This window comes from Dermacentor albipictus, chromosome 8, assembly GCF_038994185.2.
Source record: "Dermacentor albipictus isolate Rhodes 1998 colony chromosome 8, USDA_Dalb.pri_finalv2, whole genome shotgun sequence".
Taxonomy (NCBI): Eukaryota; Metazoa; Arthropoda; class Arachnida; order Ixodida; family Ixodidae; genus Dermacentor; species Dermacentor albipictus.
The window spans coordinates 33,566,894-33,590,192 of NC_091828.1; the positions used below are offsets into that span (position 1 = coordinate 33,566,894).

The 23,299-nt window shown below is 41.4% G+C and overlaps 1 protein-coding gene across 8 annotated transcripts in view; it reads right to left on the bottom strand.

Annotated features, from left to right (window-relative positions):
* Positions 1-363: 363 nt before the first annotated feature.
* The window catches only part of LOC135901512 (uncharacterized), a 28,740-nt gene continuing 5,804 nt past the window's right edge, over positions 364-23,299 (bottom strand). Inside the window, exons 2-7 of one of the 8 annotated variants that reach the window (XR_011507868.1) lie at positions 15,648-15,880; positions 14,086-14,130; positions 12,396-12,463; positions 10,658-10,790; positions 5,505-5,540; positions 364-477 (exon numbers count right to left, since the gene is read on the bottom strand). Coding sequence is in view for 2 of the 8 variants with exons in the window: in XM_070523252.1 (XP_070379353.1) it covers positions 459-477; positions 5,505-5,540; positions 10,658-10,790; positions 15,673-15,799 (315 nt within the window). In the remaining 6 variants the exon portion in view is untranslated. Of the gene's footprint in view, positions 478-5,504; positions 5,541-10,657; positions 10,791-12,395; positions 12,464-14,085; positions 14,131-15,647; positions 15,881-22,824; positions 22,914-23,299 lie in introns of all 8 variants that reach the window. The other 7 variants (XR_011507871.1, XR_011507869.1, XM_070523252.1 and 4 more) reach the window with 7 other exon arrangements.

The window sequence follows — 23,299 nt, forward strand, 5'->3', positions numbered from 1 at the left end:
GCTCGCCTGAGTGGATGCGTAAGTGAATATTCAGATGGCTCCTATCCACAAAACTTCGAGAGCATGAGGGGCACTGATATGGCCGCTCGCCTGAGTGGATGCGCAAATGACCTTTTAAAGCGTTTCTGTGTGAGAAGCTCTGAGGGCACAAATGGCATCGAAAGGGACGCTCGCCTGTGTGGACACGCAGGTGTGTCTGAAGAGTGCCCTTCTTTGAGAAGCTCAGAGAGCATGAAGGGCACTGGAATGGCTTCTCACCTGCATGAATGCGCAGATGAATAATCAGGCAGGATCTGCGTGAGAAGCTGTAAGAGCACAAAGGGTATTGAAAGAAACACTCACCTGTGTGGACCCTAACATGTGCTCTCATATCAGATGGTTTTCTAGTTTTATAGTCGCAGTGATCACAGTGGTGGAGGCGTCCTTGCTGTGACTTGTCATCCTCGCTAGTTGCTGCACTAGATGAATGCTGTGACCCTGCACAATGAAAACCGAATTGCATTCAATGCCAAAATCAGAACGCACAGATGCTACTGCTAATGATGAGTCCTCATAAAGCCTAACTAAAAGTGAATTCAGTGGCAGAAATGAATGAACATACAAGTGCTATCACTCAACTTTTCTGCAGCACCTAACACAAACAACTGCAAAATATAGTGGTATTAGGAGAAAGGATTGGCTTGTTAACAAAGAATTACAATGAAGGCTATTTCTGTATAAGCGCAAGCAAGGAGCAAACATATAAACAAGAATTATAATCGCAAAGCTCAAACACATATATATTGCAAGAAAACAGACTGTCAATTCATAATGAATACAGATAATTCAATAACTGCAAAAGAATGATTACATGCGAGAAGATGACATGGCTCAAACCACGGTGGAAGAATAGACAGGGCTCAATTGCATCCCTGTCTGCAGAGCGAGCAGACTACATTTCTGTTCAGGCTTCCTTCCTTTACTAACAGAAGACTGCAGTGCTGAGGCATGAACATTTTCTGTCGTCTGGTAGTGACAGGAGGTGCTGCGCTGGCGTATTTCGATACAAAACGTCCTTATAACACTCAATGTTGTTTTTTCTGTGGCACTACTAGCTCTTGCAAATTGTGTATAACTGCTTCTCGTGCTTTATGTGAAGGAAATTGAATATGCAACTAGAAACCATGTGGTGAACTCTCTCTTTGATCTTGATTTGCAGTGTGGTCATGCCTCGTCGACTGTCTTAGGTGGTGTTTTCGACAAGTTTACCGCTTGTGCCTGTTTAGATGTGCTCGTGCTGCATTTCTGGTGAAAACTTCTGCACTGTAGCCTTCAGCCTATAGCCCCTCCCATGTGGCATGCAAAACAGTGGCAGCAGCACGGAAAAGTCAAAGAGGCCAAGAAAGCTTTGCTTTGAAAAGCCTAGGTACAATCTTAATAAATATAAGAAGCACAATTCGAAGAGCCAATTTGTCAGCGTGACTATGAATCGCTTGGAAACTGCCTTTCTGTACTTCGTCCCACATGTGCCCATGAAACCGTATCGGGAAGATCTGAAACTGTGGCCTAGTACCCCCGAAAATTATTTATTTCTGGCTCTCCAGTAATCACTAGTCTCTACAATAGACTTTCACAAGTTGCAAAGCACATTTAGGTCTGTATAGGGCTACTGAGCTTAGATATTGAGAGGATATACCTAAGCTTGCTTCCCAAAGGCTCACTGGAAGTTTAGACTGGTACACAGTTACACAAGGGATAATTTACTAGTGGTTCTTTTATGTGTGTGCATGGTAGAGGAGTACTATGCACAACACCAGCTGCTGTGGCTGACCCCCAATGATCTGCACTATGTGCCGAGAGAGGCGTAAACCACGACGAAAAAGGTCATTGGCAAGGCAGCCTTATTCAGACGCCTAGTCTATTCTTCCACTGTGGCTTGAAGAGAGCTATAAGGAGGCTCCTGGAAGGAGTACACTTACATATTACATCCAACAGGCAGTAGAACTATGACTCCACAACAATTGAATTCTAGGGTTTTATGTGCCAAAACCACGATCTGATTATGAGGCCCGCTGTAGCAGGGCACTGTGGATGAATTTCGGCCAATTGGGGATTAACGTTGACCCAATGCACAGCACACAAGCATTTTCACATTTCACCCCCACCAAAATGTGGCTGCCAGGGCCGAGACTTGACCCCATGACCTCCTGCTTAGCAGTGCAATGCCATAGCTGCTGAGCCACCCCAGTGAGGTGTGCCACATGAATAGAAAAGACAACTTATCATGCCCGAGAAAAAATATAGAAGAAACCAGCTTCAGAGATAAACATTCATAAACATACAGCCACTAAAAAATGCCATCAAACATTCTTCAAATGCTACATAGTGGGAATAAGAACACAGCATTCTTCATCTACTAGTGATACACAAAGTAGGCAGAGAAAGTGGAGAACCACAGTGTTGTCAAGGATAAATATCTTACACCAGTTGCATTGCACAATGCTAAATGCACAGCATTTTCAAAAGTAAGAGCCATTATGTTATTGATGCCAGCTCAATACGAAATGTCTAGACAGCTTCCTGCTGTTTTTGTCAAAGCACCAAAGAGTACTTTCTCATTGCAGCATTCCAGCACCGAGAATCCCTCAAAGACAAAGCAGTACTTTGCTACAATTGGCTTCATTTCATTTGGCAGAGGCTCTACGTATACTATCTAATTAAACTTTGGACAATGTGATTGATATGACTCAATAAAGTTCCATCATGCTACTACAATGTTGTTGCACAATCCAGTGAGAAAGAACAGGAGGATTAGATACCATGATAGTACGAATCTATGAATCTGCTGCTCTTCTGCTTTAGAGTATCTGAATACATTTAATAATACATGACAGGATTACGGTACCCGGGTGGTGAAGCGCCGGAGAATAATTAAAAAACCTGCAGAAAAAGTGACACAGAAGTTCACCTTCTGCAAAAAGCAGTGTAGAGAATGAACCCCTAGAATAAGCTTTCTAACAAGCCAATAAAACTCCATGGGTAAATAATGAATGGAAGAAACATTACAGGTATTATCCAGGATGAATTCTGTAATAAGCATTGCTATAAACAAAGTGCTCAACGGTACTGAACCATAGGACCATGATTGTAAGTGGTATTTTCTTATCAATGCGGCTTCACTAGGCTGTATCTTATGGCACGATGAAACCTGACAGGTTACACTTCGTAATTCAAGAGGGAAAAAAAAGGACAAGTACACAGTGAAGCTGATGCGATAAATGAGTGTTTCCAGGTGTCTTTAGAAGGTACGCTATTGACAAACACGAGACAAGAATGCCGATTACTTTGCACGTTCAAAATATTGTGTGCAACAAAGGAATGGCTGCTGCAAAGAAAAAGGTGCTGTTAAAGAAGCTGGTGAAATAGGTTCTTTTATGAGTGCAGCCATGTGAAGTCCTGAGAACTTACAAACAGTGTTCATCTCCGAAACGAGGCACCCACATACAGGTCATACCTCGGCACACAGGTCTTTCCTATTACTGAGAGCATTAACACATAATGATATACAGTTAGCTGTTACAATAGGCATGCAAACATGTTTTAAATTAAATTATGAGGCTTTACATGCCAATATTACAATTTTATTATGAGGCAAATCATAATGGGGGATTCCGGACTAATTTTTGACCACCTGGGTTTTTGTTCAAATGGGGCTGCTGTGGCCAAGATTCGATACTGCAACCTCATGCTTAGCAGCGCAACACAAAAGCCACTAAGTAACCACGGCAGCCCTTCACTGCTCAATTGAAAATTTCAGTAATCCACATGAAGTTGTAAAAAAACTGACTTGCCCTTCCGACCCTGAGAAAGTGAATGGCCAGTGAAGCTGTTAGAAAGCCACTCAAATGTCGTCGACGGGGATATGGAATGTTTTATTGCTGTGCCTAGTCTTAGCATGACAGCATTCTTGAGCATTACGACTTTGCACTCTTTGACGCTCATCGTATGCAGACTGCTCTTCGGGAGTCTGCGTCGTCTACCCATAGCGGTCTTGCAATGAAATGAATGAGTTCCTAGGCAGGTCTCACTTTCATGTATAAAGTTAAGTGACACCACTCATAGATTCATATCATGCTGTTGCCCCTTTCCCACTGAAGCAGCTTATGCAACCGTAATCTTTACTGGGAAACACATGTGGAGAGAAGGAATGTGCCTCGCATTGTTCACAGGCGCCTTATTGTCTATCATGCGATTATGGCGCTTGTTTTGTGCTTTTCTTTATTGAAATGAATACTGAGCTGTGTGTTGTATGGCTGATTACAAAGGAGATATGCACTTTTCTTTCAGTTCAATTGTTTTTGCAGATGGGCATGAAAAATCCCGACCAACTAGAGGCTAGCTGCTTCGCTGTAAAAGTGCCACTATGGCTTTGTTCTACTGCAAGAATTTTTCAAAATGGTTCATTCCAAGGGGATATAGAAGGAATTAAAATGTCAAGTTACTGCGTTGCCAGGAGGCAAGCTTCACTGCCAGCACGGACAACATGTTTAGGCCAACTAATGCGTGTAAGTGACATTCCTTCCCTACCTTCTCAGATACTGAAGACGTGAGATCATATTTCAGGTATCCTGGAAGCCTAGCCTACTTTATTAGTTTTATTCTTAAACTTTCACAGCATGATACACCTCCTGTGCTGCTTTAGCGCATTCTGCATTCGATGCTTTACCAGTCACACCATTTAATTGATGTTGCGGACAGTGCATCCTCCACAGAGCCATCAATGTGTATGACCACGATTTTCTAGCGGAAAGCAGGGTTCTCACGAATTTCCCTGAATTGTCATCACATGATCTACGCATTCCTCTTGTCTGTTAGCAAATGCCCAAACCTGGTGAGGGGCTTTTAAACTCACAAGACTGTTCATTTACGCAGCAGTAAATTTGGAGGAGACCAAGATGCCCGGATAATTTGTCATACATTCAGAATTTATCATGGCTATTTTTGCTGGAAACACGACTGTTCTCGAGACATAGTTGATGGATGATTGCTTTTAACTTTGTTGAGCTTTCCCACGCAGGCATACTGCATAAATATGGTTACTACAATGCAAGCAGTACAGTACAACAAATTTCCCAGCAACTCGTTAGACCACACTGAAATAAATGTTACTTGGCAGTTCAACATATGCCAAAACATAGCAAAACCTGTGCCCCCTTTCCAATGCACAAGAACACCACACAGCATACTGCGCATGTACTATATATGGATTCGATATTCAGACCACATCTATCCCAAAACGTTCTCCCTAATCTACGACATCATGGTGCTGTGTTTTCAGGTGTCAAGTCGTTGGTCTATACAAAGGCCTTGGAGCAGATGGTGTAGTGATTCACAAAAGTCTGAGGGCATGAGGAGCACTGAAATGGCTTCTAGCCTGTGTGGACCCTTATGCGTGTATTCAGACAGAACAGTTTTGCAGGCTCAAGTTCACAGAAGTCAGAGCAGTGGAGGCATCTCTGCTGCACCTTGGGTAGTTGCTGAAGAGAATGGATGCCTTGACCCTGCATAATAGAAACCAAAACTGCAATTATGGAATGACAACATTAGAACACACAGATGCTAGCACTAATAATGAACATGTTGCTAGTCCAGTGCTTGAGGGGGATTTCAGAAAACAAGGAAGAAAAGCACAGCTAGTCAACCTCTTGGACTTCCTCAATATTTACACGTATGATTCTCCAATAACAGGTTTGTGAAATCCAAACATACTTTTACTAATAAAAGCACTAAACTAAAACACTCATTAAGCTGAGCGGACATGGAGGGTAGTGATTGCATGGGCTGCAGCCTCAGCCAAATAAAATTGCAAAGCTTTCAATAACTTGTCATGGAGGAGATAAAATTATTATATCTTTGATAATAACATACAAGCGTACACATACTACAAGGCAGCAAAAAAATTTGTAATGGTTGGTTTCAAACCCCGTTCTCTCAGCGCAGCAGCCTGATGCACCAACCATTCATCCATGAACTACCCAGTGGCCCAGGTACACCAGAAAGCAGTTAGATACAAACATACGCAGATAGACAGACAGTTGGCCCCCAGAAAGTGCATCAAGTGCCGTAAAAATGCTAACATATTAAAAGATGCCAACAAGACAATGATGATAGGGCTTTGAGTGCACCCACACTGATTATGTTCACCACTCCTTTTCCCTTTCAGTGCCCCTGACGGAACAGCGCATTTTTTCGTTTTTGTCCTGCCATGTCACTGACGTCAGATAAGAATGTTAGGGCCACACCTGGAGAGCGTTTGTCATTCTCCTTGTCATTCCTGTCTTTATACATAACCAAAATTATACTGTTGTGTTCATTTAAAACATCTAAGAAACAAAAATCTGACCCTAGAAGTGCATCACCTCTGAAAGAAAGTGGCACTGAAAAGGTTAAAAGTCCTGTCAGGTCAAACACAAGGCATCCACATAATCATGTACAGTACCCCAACAAACAAAAATTTCCTACAAGTACAGCTACTAAGAGGTTAGAAAGACAACACACAATGAGGTTTTCTTGTGCACTGTAAACATTATGGATTTCCGAAGAACAACGAAACAGTCAGCAGTTGATTTGAGAAAACCGACATGTTTCAGTGAGACTTTAAAATCAGAATTTATCCCGACTGAGCACATTGCTATACACACTGGTGTTCTGAAGGGATTGTTCATTCATGAACTTTGTTGTGCCTTCCCATAAAGGAATATACCAAATTAAGATGGTTACAGAGATGCACTGCAATGTCCCTATAACTTGTTAGATTAAGCCCTGAATCATGCTTCAATACAATAGACTTCAATACAATAAGCGATATGGTGACACTTGTGCTTCCAGATGTACCAGAACATACTATGTAGATTCCCTATTCAGATTGCATTTACCCCATGTGGAACATTTTCATGGCCAGTGACCCACTCCAGTGGTATCACGGCGCTGCATTTTCATATTTCTTCCAATGTGAACAGTCAATACAAAGGACTTGGAGCAGAGAGTGCAGTGTTGTGGTTCCTGGCCCCTGCGAATGCACAGGTCATCCTCCAGCTTCCTATATAATTTTTTGCATTAAAAATTTACTAGAGTTGTCAGTGTGCCATCACTAAAATTACAAGGAGCTTGCAAAACAACAAAACGTTATGGATAGCAAAACTAAGAGAAAGACTCTTTCTTGACAACAACCACAACAGAGGTTATTGCAATAAAAGCAAGCAAATAGAGCACATTTTATCAATATTAACAGTGCATTCATTAAACGCAGTGATTTACATAATCCTCTGGGAAAGACAGTGTTTTCCTAGCGAAGCGAGCTAATTCTATTGCTGTAAAAAACCACCAACAATTACAATACTCCCTAATGCGTAATTTGACTGCAGCTGTATACATGTTTTCGTTTCGCGGTATATTGAGGCATCACACTAATTATTGCACTAACTGGCAGAGCCACTATGCAAGGCACTATATATACACCAGCCACACAGTTGCCGCTTCCCGGCAACTGCAGCTTACGCAACGTAATCTTTAGTAGGAAAGTGCCTGCAACGAATGCTATGGGTGAAAGCCAGCTTTATGGTCCTTTTCGTTTTCTTTCCTCCGCACGGTCGATGCTGCCACTGCCGCTGAGGTGCAGACGTGCCATCTGGTGCTGCTTCAAGGCGGCTTCCTCCGCTTTCCTCCTCATGCTGCCGCTGCACCCTCTTCCCCCCCCTTTGCACCTCGCTCTTGCAGCATCTCATTACGTGCTGAAATCTGCATTCTTTCTTTCATCTTTCACTGTGCTCGTCGGCTCGGTCTTGCCGAGGCTCAATGCAGGAACGGGCATATAAGAGCTGCGTTCTAAACATGCTCACATGCAAAAAGAAAGACAATGACAAGGCTCAAACATAGTAATAAGAAAAACATCTTACAAGGAGTGTTATGTGCATGCTTTATGTGTACGATCGAACAGGCAATAGAGATGCGAGATGAAAAGACATCTCAACACGCCCGCAGAAGTACCAGATGCCCCACCTTCACAGATGAAGAAAAATCCACAAAGGAACGACCACTAACAAAATCTGTCACACGGTCCTCAAGTGCTACATAGTGGGAATGAGTAAACAACATACTTGATCGAAAAGTGCAACACATGTAGGCACAAGAAGTACAAAACAAAACTGTTGCCAAAAATTAGTTTTCATGCTGGCCACAAGGCACAATATTGTGACACGCTGACGACAATGAACTGTCTTTATCAAAAGAAAGTCACTATCAGTGGCAGATCAATATGAAATGCCTTGTTTGCCTATTGACGTGTAGGCATCACTCGAAGCATCAGAGAGGCTAAGTACCAACTCTTTATAGCTTCAAGCTTTTCAGCACCAAGATATTCTCAAGGACGAAGCCCCATGTGTACGCCTATTGCCTTCATTATCAGACGCTGTACATAAAATACCTTATGAAACGTCACGCAGTATGTTTCAATAAAGTTCCGCATGCTATCATAATGTCTTCATACATTTCACAGCAAAATGAGGAGGATTAGGATTATTTCAATTGTGGGGTTTTACATGCTTAAACAATGATATAATTATGAGGCATGCTGTAGTGGGAAACTCCAGATTAATTTTGGCTACCTGGAGCTCTGTACCTTGTACATAATGCACGAGTCAGAAGCCTTTCTTCATTTCACCTCCAATGAATTGTGGCTGAGACTTGAACCTGCAACCTCATGCTTACAGTGAAACAAGCAACCATGGTGGGCAACATTTTAATTTTTTAATCTGGAGGACAACATAGCGTGACAGCAGGTCTTCTTAATTTAGGGTACATTAAAGTTAAAGAACAGCAGATTATTAGAAGCATCGGGAGAAAAAGTTACATTGTGAAACATTTCATCTTATCCCAAAACCACTGAGGAAAATAAACATCTAAATAAGCCCTCAGAGTCACAAGGCAATACAGTTATATGGATAAATATCAGGTGGAAGCAATGCTACAGGCATTATCCGGAAATAAGTGTCATAAGCATTGTAATGAACAAGGTGCTGCATGCTAGTTATGCTGAGGACCATAATTTCATTTGTCTTCATATCAGTCCATTGTGACTATGGCGAGTCTCATAACATGGTGCAACCTTGCAGATTGCCTTTTGTTTCAAGTGGAAAAAAAAGGAAAAGTACATAGTCAAGTTGGAATGATAAACGAATCTTTCAATCTTTCAATGTTTCTTGGTTTCTTTAACATTTGAAAATGACAAAATGATGCAAACACAAGACAGGATTTCTCATTATTTTCATTTCTAGATCACTGTATAAAGCAGAAAAATGGTCAGTACAGAAAATCAGATACCTGCAAGGCTACAAAATAGGTCCTTTGACAAGTTCAGCTATATTGGCCAAGCTTTTTGACAACAGGGAAGTACTGTTTAACTCCAAAACAACAAGGCACCCCCACACTGTTTTACCTTAGCACACTTATCTCTCCTATCATTGAAAGCATTAACATTTAAGAAAAGCGATATGCAGTTAAATATTTATAATGTACATGTAAATTGCTCTTGAAGGTTCCCCCACCATGCCCCACCATAAGTTTTGGTTACACATTGGAACTTGCAAAGTGCCCTCTGGGGAGCATTCTACACCAGAAATTGTTTTGATCGGTTGATTATATAGGCAACAAGAGGAATCAAAATGCCCTGTTGATGTGTTGCCAGAAGGCGAGCATCATTGACAATGTAGACACCCCTTCACTACTGCTAGTGGCTGCAAGTGACATTCCTTCCTTGCCATTTCTGATACCAAATACAAAGGACTGCATCACATGTATACATTATGAGTCCATCCTCCCATTTTGTTTTAATTATTTCTGTTTGCTTCTCACAATGTGGTACACTCACAAGTATGTTCATTTAGCCAGCAGCACATTTGGAGAGGATCAACAAGTCCTAATGACTGGCCAAGCAATCAGAATTTATCATACAAATTTTACTGTATACACAAGAGTTCTGAAGGCCTAGTTGACACTTGATCACTTCAATTGTGTTGTGCCTTCCCACGAAGCCATAACACAGGAATATGATTAGTGTAGTGGAAGAAGTATCAGTGCAACAAATCTCCCTGCAATTTGTTATTGGACTATGTTGGAAGATGCTGTGATTGTTACTTGGTTGTTAAACACATAAGAACATAAACCAACCAGCAATGGATGGTGACCTCCTGAGCAGCATCATGGTGCTGTTTTCATATGTAGCCCCACATTACCAGCCTGCACAAAAACGTTGGAGCAGATTGTGCAGCGGTATGGTTGGTTCCCTGTATAGATGCGCATATGCCCCTTGAGATTACTGCTATTCGTAAATGTGTATGGGCACGAGAGGTACTGATACTATGGCCACTTGCCCGAGTGGATGTGCAAGTGATCATTCAGGTTGCATCTATGTGAGAAGCTCTGTGGGCACAAATGGTACCGAAACGGCCACTTGCCTCTGTGTATGAGCAGGTGTCTCTTCAGAGTGCCATCTTGCGAAAAGCTCTGAGAGCATGAAGGGCAATGAAATGGCTTTTGCCTGCGCGGATTTGTAGGTTGTCCTTAAGGTTAGACCTTTGTCAGAAGCTCTGTGGGAACAAATGGCATTTATATGAATGCTCGCCTGAGTGGGCCCTGATGTGTTTTCACACAGAGCGGTTTTCCAGTCTCACAGTCAGAGAAATCACATCGGTGGAGGCATCCTTGCTGCGACTCCTCATCCGTGGCAGTTGTAGGAGAGGACGAATAAATTGACCCTGCACAATAAAAACTGCACTTACGAAATGCCAAAGTCGGGAAACACAGATTCTAGAGCTAATATCTAGCCTTTTGCTGATCCAATCGGTCTCGAGGATGATCTCCGAAAAGACAAAACAAAGCACAGCTGGTCAATGAAATGAATTCTGGGATTTTACGTGCCAAAGCCATGATTTCATTATGAGGCACGCTGTAGTGGGAGGCTCCGGATTAATTTTGACCACCAGGCGATCTTTAACATGTCCCCAATGCATGGAAAATGGCCGTTTTTTTTCATTTTGCCCCAACCGAAATGCGGCGGCCACAGCTAGGACTTGATCCCACGACCTCCTGCTTAGCAGCGAAACACCATAGCCACTAAGCCACTGCATCAATAGCACAGCTGGTCTACTTTCTCCACTGCCCATTATAAATTATTACATCTTTATAGGAGCAAAACGTCAAGAAGGTAAAAGGGGGAGTCAACGTATCGACAAGTGGACTTGTCTTCTTCAAGGCGACATAGGCTTTCCTCGACACAGTATATATAGGTACAGTTCTCCTAAAGGGAAGAGGGGGTAATGCAGGTGGATGAAGCAAAGACCGAGGGTGTAGAACTGAGAGGTGTGCTATTCAACGTCAGTGTTAGAATGTGAGGTAGTGCCATGTGTCAGCTGGTTGACGTGTCACCGTAGGTTCCTTTTTCATGGAAGGGGCATGGACAACAGGAGGGGGGGGGGGGGGAGGGGGGGTGTATCTGCTCTGCTGGAGGTCAGTGAACTATTGGATGTCTGCAAGAGAGAATAAAAGAAGTGGCAAAAAAGGGTGCTTGTGGAAAAATAACAATAAGATAGAATATATATATATATAAAAAGGTAGGCGACCCTAATCTTTGACTTAAGTGTCTTGGTGGCATTTGCACCTTGGCGTTAGTGTTCTTTAGGTTAACTTTAGGCGAACACAATGCACAAACCAAACATGGAGGAAACTGTTGTCCATTATTTGCCGGTTAAATTTCCTGCGACCTTCCTGTGTGTGACATCATTAGCGACATCATTATTTTCGCTTTCTAATTGCAGGTTTCTAGGAATTTCGCTAAAATTGTGCTCACGTGAGGTGTCCTTAAGCCTAGAATTCTGTGCTTTGGTGTGTGAATCAGTGATTTCTAATTATTTTAATTACTACAGACACTTCAGCAACTCTACTTGTAACTAAACTTTTGCTCTGATATCATATTATGAAACCCATGAATTTTGTACTGTACTATTATTTTTCTATTTTTTTCTGATTTATATTGAATTTCAGCCCAGGCTGGGACTCAGTGATTTCTAATTCTAATTATTCCAGACACTTCAGTAACGCAATTTGTAACTCAACTTATGCTCCAATAACATATCTAAATGAAACCCATGAATTTTCTACTGTACTATTTATTTCTTTTACTCATCTATATTGAATTTCGTCCCCGGTCGTCTGTGATTCCTAAATAATCATAATTATTTCAGACACTTCAGTAACTTGACTTGTAACTAAACTTATGCTCTGATATCATATCTATTATGAAACCTATGAATTTTTTACTGTACTATTTATATTTTTTTCTAATTTATTTTGAATTTCCTCACCGGTCGTCTTAGGAGGTGAACCGGAAGTACTGCACAAGAAGGAAGTGTGTCCCTCAATGCTTGTGCCACTAATAAAAGAACAAAAAAAAGGAAGGAAAAAAATAAAGAAACAAAACACTAAGCAACCTAATAAAACATTACTAAGTGCTGTTGCCTACAGCTTGAAATTTAACATAACGATTAGGTTCTAAAGCTCCCTTTGAAGCGTTTATGCCTATTGGTTGCAATGTCTTGAGCTTATGGATGAGGCATGGTTCTCTGTATTTTCTGTCTCGCACAGAATGGAAATCTGACTGTAGGATGTAGAGTTTAGGATCATCAAAGCTAAGATGTGGCTGGTTGAAATGCTTGGAGACAGCTTTGGGAAATTCATTAGCTGAGTTTGCGTGATGTCCGTTTAACCTGACGTTCATTGTTTGTTCCATTTAACCGATACATTGTTTCTGACATAAGGAACATTCAAGCATATAAATCACATCGGGACTAGTGCAAGTAAACCTAGTTTTAATTTCGTGTGTATAACTATTTGTGGTGCTTTTAATGTTAATGTCACTTTGACAGTGTCTGCAGGTTTTGCACCTTGGGCGACAACATGATTTTAGTACAGGGGAATGATGTTGGCTGACTTTTGCATGCACTAACATGTCGTTAAGGTTTCTGTTGCGGTGATAGGTCAACATTGGTAACACTGGGAACACTGTTCTCAAGACGCTCGTTACTTGAAAATATTGGGTGGTATCTTCGCAGGATGTTGTTTATGTTTAGGAGGGCATTAGAATATTTTGTTATAAAGGCTGGTCGTTTTGAAGAGTCTGGTCTGGGTTGTTTCTTGGCTAATTCCAACTGCCTCTTCAATCTTGATGCAATGTGATAAGCTCTGTCGATAGGAACTTGTGGATAGTTTCTTTCTGCTAACATTGATTTAAGGTTATTTAGGTGGTGGGTATAACTGTCGTCTTTGCTGTAGATTCCTCTTATTCAGTTCACTTGTCCGACAAAAATTCCTTGCTTGCAGTGGCATGGGTGATGACTGTTGTAGTCTAAACATTGCTGGCTATCCGTAGGTTTCCGGTAAAGTGTCATTCTCAATTTTCCATTTTCTATGTAGACTGTTGTGTCGGGGAAGTTGATTGGCTAGGAGAGTGGTGAGCAGTAAATTTATTACTTGGATGAAAGCGGTTGAAATGGCTAATTAGGTCTGTTAGCGCGATTGTGGCGTGTTCCCATATTTTAAATACATCGTTAATGTAACATGGATAGGTGTGGGGTGTTAAAGGGCATGATTTTATCAGGTTTGCTTCAAGCTGTCCCATGGAAATGTTGGCATACATGGTGGCGAATGGTGTTCCCATGCTAGTGCCGAAACAGTTGAGTGTGAGAACTAACCTAAGGAGTGACAGGTAAACTTCAGTAGCAGGCGCTTGGGGATTCACTGCGAGGGGCTTCGATATGGCTTCAATTCCATCACTCATGGGTATGCTAATGCAAAGGGCAGAAACATCCAAAGTGACTAGAATAGCGCAGTCGGTAAGAATTTGGTTGGCATAAATGCCATCTATAATTCGAAGGAAGTGGGGTGTGTCTTGAATAAGATAAGATGGGAGGGTGGTGGGGATGTTTGACAGGTGGTGATTTAAGAATTTAGATAGTGACTCGGTAGGTGTGTTGTTATTAGACGCTAAAGACTGACCTGGGATTTCTGGTGTAAAAGCTTGATCTGAATATAACCAAAGATCTTCCAGTAGTAGTACCAGAAATTGGAGAAAAGAAAAAGATGAAAAATACAGAGATTGCATCATATCACACAGCACACAATAACACCGAAAGAACAAATTGCCCAGACGCAGAACAATTTATAAAGCTACAGCCACTAACAAAAACTGATATCCCTAATTGTAAATATCTTGCATAGTAAGAGTGCAAATATATTATTTTCCAATATGAGTGACACACATGCAGCTAGAGAAAGGAAAACAAAGATGCTAACAGTTAACTTGCCCAGCTAGAATTAAGGCACAATACATCATGCACAGCCTTCAATAAACAGAAGAATGAACAAGCAAAATGTTGCCAAGGGCAGAAAATGGCACATATACACAGGCACCTACCTATGTGGCTCTCTTTCGTGTTCTTAGGCCCATGCTGTGCTAGCATTGCGGCATGAACATATCAAGTGTGCAATTTTCTTTACAGTCTTCCTTCTGTGGTTGTTGCGTGTCTACTTCACACAAGTTATCATCTATCAACTATACTCAGGGACACCTTTCTGTGGCTATGAAGGGAAAGCTACGAGGGTGAAGCTTCTGCCTCATGTGTTACCGGGCCAAGTAGTCTGCCGGACGCGGAAGGGAAAGGCTGCAAAATAAGCAGACTTTTACATTCAGTGGTGTATTTTTCCTTATTTGACTGTTGCTAATAAGGTGTTTATGTTTTCTTTTCCCCGGCTTTAACTAACGTGGATGCAAACGTGGGACTCTTTTCACAAGCGCTCTCACTTGTGCATGCTTTGCCTCTGTAGCTTTCCCTTAATAGACACAGAAAGTTGCCTGCGAGTATGGCCCAGAAGCAAGTATTACTGTGTACTTGTAAGTTTGTTATGTGGTCACATAAAGAAGCACCACCTGGACACGGTCTCATAAACAGACATAAGCTTATTAAAACAACTGCCCCTTTAACCTTCACTGCAGCCAGTCACAGCTACATTCTAAAATGATGAAACACCTCACTAAATCCCGCTGAAATATCCTTTGAAGAGACTTTACAGTGTAGTTTACGACAGCACATAATCAACAGTTGTCCTCTTTGATGCACTTGAATTTAAATGTGCTTGTACAGCTTATTGCACATATATGTGCGGCTGTCTTCAATGTGAGCTGGAACTTAGTGCCCATTGTCAAAGGGGCTGAAAAACTGTAGTGCACGTTGGCACAGATATACAAAACAATGGTTATTAAATACCAGTAATTGAGACAGTCCATAGTTAAATATTTCACATGTCAGTGCTGCCATGCAGTCTTGAAGCTTTATAGACCATGGGTATCGCAACGCAGCTCACATAGAATGTGACTACACAGTCCCAATTCCAATTTTTATTCCATGAGGCGCACATAGGCTGCTAGTTACCTACTCTGCATGGTGCCAAGTTCTCATAGTGCCTATTCAGGTTAGTGATCCATATAACACTGATATAATGGCAGTGTGCAGTTGCTCAAGTGGCTGCTTAGGCGGTCAGACTGTATAAAGGATATCAACCAGTTTAGTTAAATAGGCACTCGACTGTGGGTACGCAGGTGTCTCTTGGAAGTCGCTCTCTGGAAAATGTTCCAAGGGCAGAACCAGAAGCAACTTCCTGCCCGTGTAGTTGCACTTGTGTATGATGAGAGCTGATAGCCTGGTGGTTGCATAGTCACAATGGTCCCAACAACCGAGGTGCTTCTGCTGCAACTACTGGTTCTTGGCTGTCGGCAGGCTGCAATGACGTCTTTCTGTGACAAGAGTTAAAGAAGATGTAACCAGATCAGTCACCTGCACACTATATTGTTTACAATCGAGGTACTCAAAAAACAAAATTTTTTAATCCACTCGAACACAAACATTTGAGAAACAACCTCAGAATATTGCATCAAATATCAAATCTTCCAAATTTCCAAACCAAGTGAAATACTCTATAAAGATTTCGGTAGAATCCGTTCAGCGACAAAAGGCTTAGTTATTTTATTATAAAGCTAATGCAGTTATCAACTGGATTCCTGCTGAAATGAGGCTTGTAAATAAGAAACAAAGGAAAGCTGGTCATATAAAAAGCACCCCAACAATGACAGTAATTTAACAAAGAAACAGCATGTGTCCAGATGCATTTAGAACAGTGTAATTCTGGCTGAAGGAGCTAAGTGCAAAATACTAATGTGCCACATTAGTATATTAAATCATATTTAAGTTCAAAGGAACCTAAACATGGGGAGACATGCCGCATGATAAATCACTTTGCCTAGACTGAGACATCAAATTCGTAGGCTGTCTAAAGTGTGACAAGCTTATTTATTGACTGGCTTATTTGCCGACATTATGGAATAGTATAGGCCTACTTATGGATGTATACGGCATCAATAAATGAGCCTCTTTGTGTGTTTGCCCCCCAAAAAACTGTGTCTGCACAACCATCACGGTTCTTTCGCAGCATTCAAGAGTCTCCATGTGCATTAGTATTTTTTCCTGTAAACTTCCAGAACTAGTGTTCCTTTTAATATTAACGCAGATTGAATATTTTACAATATTCAATAGTAAATTGCTCAATCAAAAAAGTATTCAACAGGAAGTACTATTCAAATGGCACTCAAAATTTCAAATACGACCACACACTTATGTACCACATTGTAAGAGCTATCAGGCCATTATTAATTTATGACAAATGGGTGAAATTTGCAGTGGCATGGCCACGAAAAAGTTGTTTGCTAGAAGCGTGCATGGTCACGGGAAATCACCAATGAATTTTTCTTCAGTAACAAGGTCTAAATAAAGACACCATGACAGAGCAATATTTACCCCTCTCTCTCTCTGTAGAGAGAACTGTTATGCTACTGCTAGTTATTCATTTACTTTCTTTGATAAGCATTCTGAGTACCATTTCTTAGATATCAGTCTCAATGTCCTTACATTATGTCATCTTTGTACATAAACCTTTTTCCTTTACTTTTTATACCACGGGCTGTTGAAAATTTTTCTTACAGGCAGATGTGGGGCTGAAAGATCAACTTTTGAACCTATGTGCCAATTTTAACGAATTTCAGCAGGAGGCTTTGTCTTCTTGTTGTTAGAAGATGTACTAAATTCGATGACCCAAACAAACACACACACAAAAATAGGGCCTGACTTATTTCATGACGAATGTCAACAGTACTGTAAATATCATTTGAGCTATGTAACTACAGACCGCATTCCTGAAATCATGTTCATTTAACATGCGTAGTGGCAATTGTGGTGGCCGTATGCCACATACTCCGATATTAGCACCTTGCTATGGCAGTCACTTGCTAAGGTCGCCCATGAGCATGGCGGTATGATGACAACTATTTGACACCGATGCAGTGACGATGGAATGATGAATGATATCGATGGAATGACAAAGGAGGTATACTGATGACGGCATGACAACAATGACATCAGTACAATGATGACAAAGGTGCGATGAAGGCAGCATGATGACAACAGTATGACAACAAATACATGATAGCGTCTTGGTGATAACGTTGCCTTGACAATGATGGCATGACAATAGCAGCATAATCACGATGGAATGATGACAGCATTATTACAATAGGATGATGAACAAGAAATGATGTTGATGGATCAACAAAGGTGGTATGATGACGACAAAAGGACTATACTGCGATGACGGTACTCAAGTAAGGGTGATGGTGAAACGACAGTGAGGCGACAATAGCATAAGGAAAAGTGCATGACGATGACTGAGTGACAACGATGGCTCGAGGCAACGACCTGACATGAATAGAATGTCAAAGTTGCAACGACCATGATGTAACGACTGCAATGCCATCACAGTGATGGTATGGCTGTGAATGCATGACGACGCAATGACGGCGGTGGTGTGACAACCTAAAAAAAAATTATGGGGTTGAACGTGCCAAAACCACTTTTCTGATTATGAGGCACGCGTGTGACAACCTCATGAGGACAATGGGAAGATGACGAGTGTATAATGGAAATGGCGTAAAGATTGTTGTATGAAACCTGTATGACTAAGATAGTATGACCATGATGGCATGACGCGCATTGGATCGCGAATCTGGTGTGAAAACAATAGCACAACCATGACAGCATGACGACAACGGCCTGGCAATGGATGCATGATAGCGACTGTGTTATGACGATGGCACAACAAAAGTGGCATAATCACAAATGAATGACGACTTTAGCATTATAAGAGAATGACGAAGATGTCAATGGAATGATGAAGGCGATATGGCAACGACGGCTTGATGACAAGTGGACGGTAGAGCTGAAGTGATGACAATCATAAAACGACCACGTCACGACGACGACTGTGTGATGATGGTAGCACAACAAAGACGGCATGCTGAGATTCAGTTGACAAAGCTCGAATGAAGACAGTGCAACGACTGTGATAGAATCACGACTATGAGGCCACTGGGTCAGGGGCAGAAGGCGTGATACCGCCGCCATAATGAGTAATGTCACTTAGCTTACACGACAATGTAACAACCACAAGCACATATGTACTAATGGCCCAAGCAGTAGACAACAGGGGTCAGTCACTATGTCAGCATAAGAGGCTAGATGGATGGATGGATGGATGGATGAGTGGGTGGGTGGGTGGGTGGTTGGATGCATGGATGGATAGGCTCGATATGGCTCACATAAGTAAAGAGTGTTTTTTGCATTAATAGCAAAAAGTTATGCACTTGCCACTGAGCGAATTGCGTCATTGAGCTGCTCCTTGGACCAACCAGCCCCATCGACGACATCGTAATTGGTAGCCACATTAAACAGCTGGGTGCATACTCACTTTTCCAGTAGGCGTTGGAGCACTTTTCCAGCACTGGAGCAATACTACAAACAGAGCTCACTGAATATTTATCCCAGATTTATGCTTTCACAGCTGTGCAAACAGTTTCCTTTACACGCAAAATACGATGACCCACAGATGTTGTTGGTCCTTTGCCCACTACTGCTTTCCGAAATTGCCTACGACTGGTTTCAATGGTTCTTGCTGCTCTGTTCTGGTGATACAGTATCCAACACTGGTCCCGCAACCCAATCCACTGCTGTGCTGGAAATGAATAACTTGCCTGATGATCCGTCGCAGCTTATGGCTACCATTTTTCATTTGTTTAAAGACATCATGCCCTCTCTCTACAGTCAAAAAAAAAAAAAATTAGGCTGAGTTGGTTGCAGACTTAAAGGCAATAAAGGCTAGTTATGAAAGCACTGAGACCAAGATTGGATGCATACAAAACCGACTAGAAGTATTAGAAGAAAACATAAAAAATCTCAATAACTTAAACAAACCCATAGCTAGTGTTCAAACATCAGTAGATAGCCTATCCATCCAGCACAATGCCTTGGAATCACTAGTTGAACTAGAAGAAAGATAAAGGCGTGATAATCTTTTTCGTGTTATTCCCGACTTGTACGAATCCTGGAAAGGATTTGAACTGTGCATAAGAAATATTGGAAAACCTGCCAGAAAGCCTGCAAGAAAATGCAATCAATGTGCTCATCGCTTGAGCCTATATGCACAGAATGAATGCCTTCTCATCATAGTAAAATTTTTCCAGTTATAAAATAAAGAAAAATACTAAGTGCTCGCACAAACTTAGAAGCAAAAATTTTGATGGAAGTAAGGACTTTTTGCTCGCACCCATAAAAGGTTACTCGAAATTGCCAAAAGCCAGCCCAAACCTGTACCCTTTCAGCTCTGATACAGCACAATTGTCATGAACAAGAAATACTACATGTATGGCTTATCCGCAGGTAAGGCAAACGGGCATGTCTGAAACCAAGGCCCTCATAACGTCAGTTAGGTTTGTCTGCAGGAATTGTATCAGTGGCACCGGAGGGGTGGCGGTTGTTACATGTCCCACAGGTCTGTTTATCTGCAAATTACAGAGTGTGATTAACAAGCGTGATTTTCTAAGGTCTACCGTTGATATTCCTAACCCTGATATTATCATTCTAACAGAAACATGGCTGTATTTGCAAATACGGGACCAGAAACTTTTCCTGACCGCACCCATAACTAAACTTACTGACGAGATCACACAATATGACAGGGAGGTTGTGAACTCTTAGCCATTTTAAAGGATTTCTAGTTGCAAAGCAATGACATGTCCAGTGACCTATAAATGATGTGGGCTTGAGATGAACTTGACCAACAAAAAATATCCCGTTGCATCAGATTACAGGTGTCTTTGCTAGGTAATTCCGGATATTAACCGGAATTGTTAATCGCCCTTTATGAATCTCTTGTCTACGATAGCAAATGTAATTTTAGAACTGTGTTCCCCTTTTTCTCGACTAATTATGCAACCTACGAGAACAATGTAGTCTGTTCTAAATGCCCTCGACCGGTTCTAACAGCATGCCCGGATCTCGTTTCAAGTATGAATAATTTACTTGGCTTGATTGACCATTGTATTTGACATTGCGCTATTGAAGCCAAAAGTTAAGAATCAACTTCAAAGCATTTGTGAGTATTTTTCACGAAATTTCGCAGCTATTAACAATGAACTTTGCACATTCATGGAAATTTCGCTTACCAATTTTAACACTTGCATGGTTCAAACTGACCGAAGCTTGTTTATACAATTAATGACTTTACAAACAAGCTGATTCCTACTTGCCTTGTCAGTTTTTTTTATCCACTGGTTGCAACTCAGTTATTCCCAAATTTTTAAAAAGCAGCAGTTTTTATTCTTCTATTATACTGACAAAAATATTTCAGCAGTCACTGGGTGATGGTTCTCTCCCTGGTGATTGGAAGATGGTCAAGGTGACACCACTTCATAAAGCATGCATCAAAGACAACTCAATTATTGGCCCATTTAACCCACTAGCACCCATTGCAAGCTTCTGGAACATATTCTGTTTTCAAATCTGGTCAAGTTTCTTTACTTCAGCTCCTTTTTATCACACTCACAACATCGCTTTTGGAAAGCCAATGTCTGTGAAACTCGGCTCATAATGTTCACGCATAAGCTAAACATCATCGTCCATCATGGTTCTTTGGTAGACTGCCTTTCTTTTTAGGCTTTTAGAAGGCGTTTGACAAGGTGTGCAATAAGTTATTACTTATCAAATTAGGTTTACTTAACCTCAATTCATAACTTCTCACCTGGCTTGAATGCTTTCTATTAAACATTTCCCAATTTTCATTTTTCTAACAACATGGACTCCCAACTAACTCCTGTGAACCCTGGTGAAGCATAGCGTTCTAGCTTGGCCCACTACTCCTTCTCACCTATATTAACAATTTGTCTAACTGCATCTCTTCTTAAGTACACTTTTTCATGGTTGAATGTGTAATTTTACACGAAATATCTCACCCTAAGCACAAATGATCTTCAATGCAACCTGAACGCAATTGCAAACAGGTGTGAAAAATGGTGTATGGAACCGAATATTAACAAATGTAAATTTTTGCACATAACAAGACCTCAACCACGAGTTACAAATTTATGTCCTGAATAACACCCCATAAGAAGCAGTGAATTCATATATATACCTCGCCGGTCACACTACAAATGACCTTGCCTGGGACACCCACATTTGATAACGTAAAACCAATACTGGGATACATTTGCTGAAACTTTTCACAAGTGCCTTTAACACTTAAGCATTTGCTTTATAGAGCATTAACTTCCTCAAAACACAATAACGCCGCCACAGTCACCTAGTCATCCAGTGACAGTGACCCTAGTCACGAATTGTTAGAACATTATTTACAAATAGTACAGAGCACATCTGTCTGCATCATCCTAACTATAACAGAACTGCCAGTGTAAGTAACATGAAATCGAATCTTGTCCTGGCTTCACTAGCACATCGTCGCAAAATCTTTCGTCTCTGCCTTTTTCACCACATATTTCACAATAATCTCACTTGTGACAAACAAAATTAACTCCTGATTACGTACCATCTGAGCTAGATCATTGTCACAAGGTTGGCATTCCGTCACGCAGAACAAATGTGAGGGTCAGCCAAATGAAAACTGCGAATGTGTAACAAGAAAGCGAAAGCTGGCACCAGTGGAAGCCTGTACATTGGTAGACATGTTGTGAACAGTATGCCAGATGCTAGGTGGCTGCATTGTGCAGGTGCAGTAGCATCAGCACAGGAACAGTGCAAAAATGGCTACCTAATTAGAAACTTCTGTATTTCTCTTTTATAAATTGGGGCATGTTACATTCAGGTGCACATTTATTTTCTTACTCTAAACCCATGAAAACTGAGTGCACATTAAGTTGATTAAATATGTATACATGAACATTGATTCCGCCTGTAACAAGCTCATTTTCTGAAACCGTGTCATACATTACATGATATGCATTTGCACGAGTCTTTTCTTGAACTTCCAATGAATCATAGTTGCTGCATATAACCATTGTATACAGTGCAGGGAAAAATATTTTGATAGTATAAAGGGCTCTTGAATGCAGTGGTGGATGTGCAATGATTCATCAAGCTTGTTTACGAATGAACGAAGAGATAACGGAAGGCCTTTTTACAGCTGACAAGTTCTGAAGACTGGCGTCTCCGAGTGGTGTTGACAACGATACGACCGCGACTTGAGGGTCCATGCAGCAAAGCAGGGAGTATAACTGCCCCTGCTGTTCCCCGTGAACTCTTCTATTTAAATCGCTGCCAAGCAATTAAGGTCCCCGTTTTTTACCAGTCATCATATATGAGGATCCAGCGTGGAGGCTGTGGAAACTGCTGATGCGAGCTTGAGCTGCCCCTTCACAGCACTCACAGCGGTTGCTGTAAGTAAATGAAGAGGAATGCAAAGCTATAGGGTGGATGACAATAGGATGACGACACTAGAATGATTCTGGAAATGACGATGACAATGGGACGACGATGCTAGAATGACAACTGCACGACAACAGGACGATGAAGCAGGAATGGCTATGACAGAATGATCATGATGGAATGACCACAACTATTGTGACCACAAGTGCGTGACGACGACACAAAAATGACAAAAGCACAATGGCACTGAAGTCACGAGAATGGAACAATGATGGCATGATGACGAAACGACAATGCAGTGACAATGACAGTGTAGACGGATTAAAAAGTAATGATGGCTTGAGAATAAAAGAATGATCAGAATGAAATGAAGGCAATGAAACGACATGGACAGA